Source organism: Triplophysa rosa, unplaced genomic scaffold (genome assembly GCF_024868665.1).
Source record: "Triplophysa rosa unplaced genomic scaffold, Trosa_1v2 scaffold120_ERROPOS529585, whole genome shotgun sequence".
Lineage (NCBI taxonomy): Eukaryota > Metazoa > Chordata > Actinopteri > Cypriniformes > Nemacheilidae > Triplophysa > Triplophysa rosa.
Window position 1 is genome coordinate 76787 of NW_026634105.1, and position 10571 is coordinate 87357.

The 10571-nt window shown below is 35.6% G+C and overlaps 1 protein-coding gene across 1 annotated transcript; it reads left to right on the plus strand.

Annotated features, from left to right (window-relative positions):
* Positions 1 to 207: 207 nt before the first annotated feature.
* On the plus strand, positions 208 to 9713 carry tmem276a (transmembrane protein 276a). Its single transcript, XM_057326671.1, has 4 exons — positions 208 to 565; positions 4527 to 4640; positions 8050 to 8187; positions 8436 to 9713. The coding sequence occupies exons 1-4, from the start codon at positions 217 to 219 to the stop codon at positions 8684 to 8686; spliced, it is 852 nt and encodes a 283-aa protein (XP_057182654.1). The 5' UTR covers positions 208 to 216; the 3' UTR covers positions 8687 to 9713.
* Positions 9714 to 10571: the final 858 nt, after the last annotated feature.

The window sequence follows — 10571 nt, forward strand, 5'->3', positions numbered from 1 at the left end:
GGGCATCATCAGTCTGAGCAGGACAACAGCTGTGAGACTTAAGCTGCTGTCGGACGAATCGCCTGCGCTTTCATCAGCAGTCTCCAGTCTCAGCATTGTCTCAGCTCAGTCTCCACAGCAGCGGAAACACACAAACATGTACGTCTAGAGCTCCGTCATGCGGGGTTTAGGATGATATGGACTCGGCGGAGGACGTGACAGCTGTCCGCGGGCATCATGAGGATTCTAACGGCGTCCGGGCTCTTTCTGGCCTTGTGCTCCATCGGACTCTTGATCATGGCCATCAGCACGGACTACTGGTACGAGACGGACGCGCGGAAGCACCGGGATCGATGCAAAAAATACGCCAGTAAGAGAAACAACCCGGGATACATTTACATCTCAAACCAAAACCTCCCGCTCCGGATGCGCCCCGAGCCCGGAGCTGCTCTGCAGGAATCCCTGCACCCAGAGCCTGTCCTGGAGTCGCGTTGCAGCCGCCACTACAACTCAACCACCACCGGCCTGTGGAGGAAATGCCATCGAGAAGGTTTCGACCTGGAAAACGAGGATCTGATTTTTAAAGGTGACGAGGCTTATCAGACCAATGCAATTGTGTTGAGTTCAAGCTGATTTAGTAAGTTTATTTGCTGTAAGAAGGAGGGTTGGGAAGCGGTGGCGCTATCCAAGGTGCTGATCAGTCACATCAACAATAACAGCTCATTCGCATCTACTCAATAATCACATTAAAGCTAAAACTATATAGACACCAGATGGGAAGTAACTTAAGTAGATTTTTCTGGTATCAGTACTTTACTCCACTATTTATTTTTCTGACGACTTTTTACTTTCACTTCTTACATTTTTACGCAAATACCTGTACGTTCTACTTCTTACATTTTCAAACCAGGCTCGTTACTTTAGTTTTAATCTGTATTTGATGCACAATCAATATTATTTCTTGTCATTGAGTGAATTTTTCAACCTAATGATAGGTCTGCCTAAAAGCCGAAGCGCTGTGTGAGGTGGCCACTAGCCAATCAAATGTAAGAAGGCGGGAGTTACTGTTTACAGAGCAATGCGGTGACCAATCAAATCAAAGAATACGGAGTAACTGTTCTCAGATCTCGAGCGTGATAATCTGCGTCATGTGGTGACTCGTGAATGGTAGGGTTTTTTAGCGCGAAAGGACCCGATTTTAAATATGTAATTTAGCTATTTAGCTATTCGCATGTTCTACAAACATATACTTCACGAAAGATGTACTGTAGCTCTGTCAGAAGTTAAAGCAGCTCGTTAAGGTAAGCGCATTATTGTTGCCGTTGTTCATTAGTATGTATGAATTGCATATTTTTTGCTATCGTGTGTGCGTTAAGTTCATGAACGACTGAAAAATACCTGCTCATTGCTTTGCTTTCGATGAACTAATTGTAGTGGGCACTTTTGCACAAAAATGCGCTAATTTCCTGATTGCCATTTGAAGTGGTTTCTGGACATATCCTATTAGTCTTATTTTCTGATTTTCTTAATGCATTTGCCTTGTTTGATCTGTTTGATCTATTTTCCTGATTTTTATTATATTTTTTCATCTTGTCATGATTAAAATTATAAGGAAATAAAAAACGATCCTTATCAACGTTGATTGACATTGCAATAAAATACTATCACATTATTTTGGAAGTTAAAATTTTGGGCTGGTTTTTGTTGGAGTAAGTAGGTTTTAGTGAGCCTTTGGGCTGGAAATCATCCACCTAATCTAGCAACACTGACATCAGTTTTAATGTTGAACGAGTGTAACGTACAATGTAAGAGGCTAAACATTTAATATTTTAAAGCGAGACATAATTTCAAGAAATGTGTTTAACCAATCGAGAAAAACAGTAATGGTTACCAAGTAAATTGACTTGCCTAATTAATTAGCTCTTTATTTCTCAGTTTTCTCTTTTTGACAAGATCTCCCAAGTGTCTACAACCTTTGTATAATGATATGTCCATGAATGGTCTGAGCTTAAAATTTAAAGGGACAGTTAATCTAAAATTGAAAGCAGTGAAATTCTGTTATAAAATGTTTTGACAATCACAGTACCAAACAGTCATTTCCTGGCTATTACGCATCGCAGACAATAGGCTAGTAGTCTAAGAAGCTGACACGGACCAAGGCGGAAGGCAACACAAAGAATAGCTAAAAATATGGTTGAGAACTTGAGACAAAGGGAATTCTGTCACAATTATTATCAATACGCTTGTCCTTTACACTCTTATCTTACATCATAATTGTATTATAAATTTGTGTTTTTTTCCACTACCTAGGTAGTGGCAAATAGATTTATTCCATCAGTCTTTTTTATGCTTGTGTTCTACATAATGGTAGTTCAGTTGTGAGGTACGAGCGTGACTCTAAAACAGGTAGTAGTATTGGCTACTTTTTACTTAAGTACATTTTAGAGCCCATATTTTATACTTTTACTTGAGTAAACAAGTTTAGTCAGTACTTCAACTTTTACTTGAGTACTTTTAAACATGAGTATCTGTACTTCTACTTAAGTAAAGGATGTGTGTACTTTTGCCATCTCTGATAGACACACATAGTCTTCGGTGGCATAACAGTTGCGGATCTTGACTAAATATGAATACGTTTTTTGCAGATTCAATTAATTGAATTTTAGAGTTTAATCCTAAACAAAAAGACCCCTTCTGAGAATATTACATCACAAAGGGCTAAAACTGTTATGTCCACTGTGTAATTTGTGTTATTTGATAGTCTTTTTGGTAGAGATAAATGGTGCATCACCCCTTTCTTCAGCCATGTTGAATTTATATCATAAACAAAAACATATTGACAAATGTGACCCTGTCTGTGAAATCCAGGTTAAAGTCTCATAATTTCACTATGATTTCAATTTGATTTCTAAGCATTAGGATGATTTTATGTAGATAACAGTAAATCACAAAAAAATGACTTGGTGTGTGGTAGCCTATACACAATGGGGTGTTTAGAACACATGGACAAATTAATTGCCAAACTACAGCATATCAGTGGATATGTTTTTCTAGGATACAAAAATGCATAGAAAAAAGCTCACAGGAAATAAAGCAAACTACAGTATTATCAGTTCTTAATATTTAATGGATTTAATGGATTATTTGTATGTTTTTTGCCAAGTCACATATTGTTTTTCTTAAAACTGTGCTATTTACAATCCAATCACAACTATACAACACGCACACAAAATCTTGAAGAATATTTTTGAATTAATGGCAATGTGAGTGTTTAAGGTGCTGTGTGTAATATTTAGGAGGATCTTTTGACAGAAATGCAATATAATATACATAACTATGTCTTTAGAAGTGTATAAAGACCGCCATAGTGCTTCGAAGGGAAGGAATGGAGTGAGCCATTGGTTGCAATTCGCAACCTTACAACTAGATGCCGCTGAAATCTCTACATTGCTCCTTCAAAGCAACACTTTGTAGTTTTTCAACCTTAAAATAATGTCTCTAAAATTATTTCAGTGTTAGAACAACTCTTAACCGGATGAGTTCTCCTCCCGCTGCCACCTGAGCAGCCTCATAGCGGCTATAACCTCACTCTGTAAATTCTGTGTTTGGGTCGGTACAAACAGCCCGGCCATCCCCTGTGTGTCTTCGGAAGATTGCGATATGGTTTCTAAATGTTTCTGCATTTGCCGGTTCCATCATCTTATTAAATAAATTCACGTGTATTGTGGTGCCCACGGGGGAGCTTATACAGCGACATTAATTACAACACTGGCAACAGATTATTATACAATTGCGCTTATCAACCACATGGGGGAGCCGTGAGCAAAAGTTCTAAAGTGTTGCTTTAATAGCTCAAAAAATTGGTTTGTTTCGTACGTCATCTTAACAAAAGCTTCATTACTTAAATTAGTCAGGTATAAATCATAAATAAATGCAACAAAATGACTGATGCACACACTGCAGCATACTCTTTCCAGCAGTCTATAAACTTGACCACAGAAAGAGATAATTGTTGATCCTGTTATATTTACATTTACATAACATTTACATGTAGTCATTTAGCAGACGTTTTTATCCAAAGTGACTTACAAATGAGGTAACAATGGAAGCAATTGGAACAACATAAGGACAACAGAAAGCATAAGTGCAATAAAACTGGTCTCATAGCCTACAGTATACAGAGCGAAGTTTTTTTATATATAGAAAGAGTAGAAAAGAGATAGAAGTCAGACCTGATGGGTCAGGTATATAAGACCATCTAAGTGTTATATACTTAGATGGTCTATCTAAACATAAAAATACATTTACATTTACAACTATTCAGATGGTTTGATAGAAAGTCTGGTAATATAAGAAGCAATGCATTCAGAATGGAAGAGCACCTTTAGTTTGACTGGTGAAGTATGGCGCTGACATTGCAATTCCACACACAGGGAACACACAAACGTGATATAGTTTGTACACTTTACAGTGAGTTGCTCTGAATACAAGTATCTGTCAAATTCATAATTATAATTATTAATTATAATTCATAATTACTTCTGCAGGTTTGCTTCAGCGCTGTACGGCGGTGAAGTATTACTACTCCTCAGCCGACATCCCTCGAAATCTGCCTGTGAACATCACCAAGACTATACGACAAGATGAGTGGCACGCTCTCCGTGAGTCACCGTAATAATGACACCCGACGACTGGCACCATGTATTTTTTTCTGCTTAAGTCAGTGGGGTGGGGTGTAACTTAAAACTTTATTCATGAAATGTTTTGCCTAATTAAGCCTCCGATAATCATGTACCTCCATTTAACAGTGACATCTTACCATGTACACAGACATCGTAGCATGTTTAATATCATAATTCTGTGGATTAATACATACTACATGTATTACACGGCTAGTTGGAATGCTTGATTCTGATTGGCCAGTCGCGACATTTGCAGGTTCGTTATTCCCAGATAACAACCTCTCAAAACTAATAACACACAGTAACCCGGATGCAGAAAATCATTTTGACAGTTTTTGGACAAATTAAATATAAATATGTCTTTTAATAACATATATGACATTATATTTACAAATGATTAAACCAAATTGACTGTTCGCGACATTTGAACGTCGTTTCTTACCTTAAAACCGAAAGTAAAAGGCTTTTCCTCACGGAAGGTCTGCATTCGGTAAAAATAAGATAATAGAATATTTCGAATTCACATTTCACATTTGTTTTCTTATGTGGCAAGTTGCGTGTAATAAGCGGGATAATGTACAAGCAGCCGGCTGTAATCTCGAAATAAACCCCGACTGTTTGATCAGGACCCGCGCGAAGCGGAGGGTCTTGTATCACACTGAAGGGTCTTATTTCGAGATTACAGCCGGCTGCTTGTTGTCTCTTATTTGTTTTTGCGACAACAAACGACTGCCTGTACATTATCTCTTACATAAAACACATAATACACACATATGATCCATAAAATTGATTCCACCCCATAAATTATTAACCGGAACATCAGTGTAATGACTTGAGATGTAACAGACTGAATGTGACACTATAATCTCCAAAAACAATTAACATATTATACTACAATGAGTATTATCTACTGCAATACTACCAAATGACAGTTTAATTTAATAATTTAATGCTATTTTTATTTGAACACTTGACTAAAATACAGTAATAGTTTATAGTTATATAAACATCAAATATTTGTACTAGCAAAAATATGTGAAAGTTCTGAATATGTTCATTGTCTGGAAAAACTGCAGCATCAATATTCTTCAGAATGTCTCACACAAGCCTTAAACAGGGTGTTAACTTTCAGCAGTCATTTCCCAGCATGCACTACTTTACGCATTAGCTAATGTAGCAGTGTGCTTTTAATATATGGAGGACTAAACCTGCAAATATTATAAATAAATAAATGTGTAAATAAATAAATATATAAACGAATAATATGAAAATAAATAAAGGAATGAATGGTTTGATAATAATTAATTATAAACAAAGTAATTCGTTTTAGCTATTATTGATCTTAGCTTTAACTTTTCTTTTCATTTTTAAATTGATTTATTATTTTTTGTGTCCATTTTTTAATTATTTTTAATTATTATTATTTTTTATTTTTAGATTATTTTATTTATCATTTCCTTTTATTTTTACATTTATTTATTAATAAGTTTATTTATTTTTATATTTATTTATTATCGCATGTATTTATTTCCACTTTTATTTATTTATTCTTGAATTTATTCTTACTTTTCTGTGTCTTGATATGATAATTAGATGGGTTGGTCTTGCCTACTATTGGTTTAGCGTAGATTGAAGCGTTTGATAGATTACTCTTGACTTGTTTTGGACTAACGTCACGTCACTCACTGATCGTTTGCTTCGTGTATAATGTTAAGTAACTATGGCGGGCGCACAATTAGCTAGAGAGTTACAGCATTTAGCCAATGAAGTCGATAACCATGCATCAAATGACTGTGTGTCATTTAGATTAGGTGCACTTATTGATGTTTTATTACAGATTGACGGCGAGATAAATGACAAAGTTCTTCCTCAGTTGTTAGCCTCTTTGCAGCACATTCAAAGTCTGTGCGAGTCAGAGGGTGCTATGGTGGTGTTACAGTTCAACTGGTGAAAATTATAAAGCACAAAATGTAATAAGGTTTAACTACACAGATGAGCTTGTAAACCGAAGTCGCAAGCTAACGCTTTGTCAAAGTGATAGTTATAAGCAGCCTTTCGGTTAGAAAAAGCGTAAAGATTTAATGTAACATGATGTAACATAATGTAAATGAATTGAGACATAGTGAACTTAAGTCACAAGTTAACACGGTAGTAATGAGCATCGTTCTTTCACTACAGGGGCCATCAAATGGAAACCATTCCTTCTAAAAAGACGTGGTTACTAAACGGTACTCGTAAACTACATTCCATAAGAGATAAATAACACAGAGGTCACAAGTTAAAACGGGCATATTCCCTTGATTCATCCAGCTGCATATTGTTGTGTGACATCTTGATATTATTGCAAAGATCCGCAGCAGCTAGCATTGCGAAATAGCTTAGTGTGATTGTTACCGTAGTGACACGCTGCCTCGCTTTATTGTATGGGTACGAATCCCGTGTCAAATCGCTTTATTTATTTTTTCACCTCGCTTCAGCCGTTACGGGCGATCATACCAATAATTTGCAATCTTAACAAGAATGTCAAAATCATGTAACAAGAAAGTCTGTGTTTATTAGACATCTTAATATCAAGTCGTCTTGTGCTTTCAGAATCGACGAATCTGCTGAGGTCGTTCATGCACCTCTTTGGCAGAGGACCTGTAACCGGAACTTGGTCACCACATTAGAACCCCCTGACTCGCACAGATTTTGAAGAACTTTGTCATTTATCTCGCCGTCAATCTGTAATAAATCATCAATAAGCGCACCTAATCTAAATGACACACAGTCATTTGATGCATGGTTATCGACTTCATTGGCTAAATGCTGTAACTCTCTAGCTAATTGTGCGCCCGCCATAGTTACTTAACGTTATACACGAAGCAAACGATCAGTGAGTGACGTGACGTTAGTCCAAAACAAGTCAAGAGTAATCTATCAAACGCTTCAATCTACGCTGAACCAATAGTAGGCAAGACCAACCCATCTAATTATCATACAAGACACAGAAAAGTAAGAATAAATTCAAGAATAAATAAATAAAAGTGGAAATAAATACATGTGATAATAAATAAATATAAAAATAAATAAACGTATAAATAAATAAATGTAAAAAAATAAAAGGAAATAGTAAATAAAATAATCTAAATAATAATAATAATAATAAAGAATTAAAAAATGGACACAAAAAATAATAAATCAATTAAAAAATGAAAAAAAGTTAAAGCTAAGATCAATAATAGCTAAAACGAATTATTTTGTTTTATCAAACCATTCATTCCTTTATTTATTTTAATATTATTACATTTATTCGTTTATATATTTATTTATTTATACATTAATTTATTTATAATTTTTGCAGGTTTAGTCCTCCATATTAATACTCCTCTGTCCTTTGTTTCTGCAGATCTGCAGCGGATGACGGCAGGTTTTATAGGCATGGCTGTTGCCATCATCTTGTTTGGCTGTATCATTGGCGTGCTGGGCTGCTGGAAACACAATGAGCTAATGCAGTATGTAGCAGGTCTTCTCTTCCTGATGGGAGGTGAGAAGCGTTGACTTAATGGTTGTGTCATTTTACAAACAACCACTAGATGGCAGCAGGGGAAAGAAAAAATGGGTGTTTGGAATGGAACAAAACTTCAGCTAGAAATGCAGATGTTTAATATGTTAAACATTAGAACATAAGAGTGCCAAAAATGACGTCATCAAAGCTTAAAAATGAAATAAATGTGCGGTGTTATTCATGAAATTTGACTGCCGCATTGTTTATATGTCATATCAATTTCACAGGTACCTGCTGCATCATTTCTCTGTGCACGTGTGTGGCAGGGATTAATTTCGAGCTCTCGCGGTATCCGCGCTACCTGTACGGCCTGCCGGAGGACATCAGTCACGGGTACGGCTGGTCCATGTTCAGCGCGTGGGGCGGTCTGGGTTTGACCCTGCTGGCTGGATTTCTGTGCACGCTTGCACCTTCTCTACACAGTCCACAGATAACCACCACCATACATAAACCACGACAGGACAACGGCATGGTGTGACACATTTCACACATTCCACTTATATTAGCGCAGAAAACATCAAGCCACACTGATATAAACAAGTGTCTTTAGCTGTCAAATAAATGACAAACAGACACAGATTGGGAAGATGATAGACCAAGATTTACAATGACTGATTTACAGTGAAAATCAGCAGTTCAGGCTTGTTTCTCAGTAAATAAAACCGAAACATCCATAAAGCATTCATGTTCAAAAAGTAAAACTGTATAATTTGTGTATACTTGTGTTTTGTCATCAGAGAATATTTAAATGCCATATCCATAAAACAAGAAAAATAAACAATGCACAATATATTCTCTTCTGTATCTTACAATTTTACAAATATCATTTTGATTCTTTTTGTTTTGAGTGATGTTTAGATTTTTTATGAGAAAACAAGACAGAATACTGATTAGGACTTTTCTGGTACACAGCTGATATTTTTCTTGAAGATTTCTGCCTCTTATGGTGCTCTCTTTCTGTTTATCTTTTGTTATTATGTTTGTATATTTTTCACGATGTCTGTCTACATTTGTCTGACTGTTTCCAGTGTTTCCTGTCTGTCTTTCTCTCATCCGTTTCTGTAGCTCAACAGATCCAAAGTGGAAATGTCTCCGAGAAAAGTAGATTCATATTTTCATTCCGTAAACTGTGTTTTGCCTGCTGTAGAAAAGAGAAAAAACAACAACAAAATACTGTACTTGTCTTTAGTGTCTTCCTGTATGTTTTTAATAATAAATCGGACATGTTCAACAGCACAGGTGGAATTTGGAGGCAATATGTGAAAATGAACTTCATGTTCATGCACTACCTTATCAAGAAATCTTGACATACAGTGTTATGACATGTTCTGAAATGGTTATTTTTGATTTATGAACTTTTATTTTCTAATAAAATGCAGCTAATTCCTCTTTTGTCTGTTATTGTGACTGACTTCATTGTTTTGAAGTTATGAAGCACAGCGGTTTAATGTGAAGTCATAATGCCGTGTGTTTGTGAGTGTGGTATTTTTATTGGGCAAATTTTCTGGACTGGGTTATAAAACACCAAAAATACAATTGAATGAGACCACAGAAGGAGTGTGCCTTTTTTCTGTTTGCGGTTTAAGATTTTTAATTCTAAGTGAGATGATTGTACTGAAATGTTATATTTTCAGTGTTATTTTGATTCAACATACTCTCACCATTCAAACTATGTCACGTTTTTTTCACAAAATCCAAAGAAGCAGTGTTTCTAAAAAATCATGTGTTCTGGGAATAATTAACATCTGCACGGAGCGCAAGCACAAGTAAAGTTTATAGATATTAACAAAATTCTTCTGTTCTGTTACTATGAAAGGGGGCAAATGCAACCCTCAGTATAACTGCTCTAAAAACGAAAGTCCCGTGAAGAAAGTAAACAATTGGATGATAAACAAGGACAGGTTCTATACAAATCCCATGTTTATATAATGGGGACCTGGTCACTCATTTTTTCATATGCTAGGCATTGGGGCCTGCTGTACAAACTAGCTAGGGGCCCCAGAAAGCCTAGTGATACCCTACTTAGGACACATGGCACCATGAACACTCCAAAATTTAACAAAAAGCCAAGATCTATCATGAGTTCATTTAACCAAGAACAAAACCTATTTCAAAAACTGCGATTTTTTATGATAACCATTTAAATTACTATATATTAAAATATTGAATAACATAATAATTGGGAATTAATGTATTAACCAATTACATTTTTTTTTACCACATTTATTATACTGAAAGGTCAAACTATGTTTAGATTATGTGCTGGTTTTACCTTATGAATTACATAATAAAGTGTGTTCATTTTTATCACATACAACTTATCAATTTAACATTATAAATAAATAATTGTTATTATGTCTTCC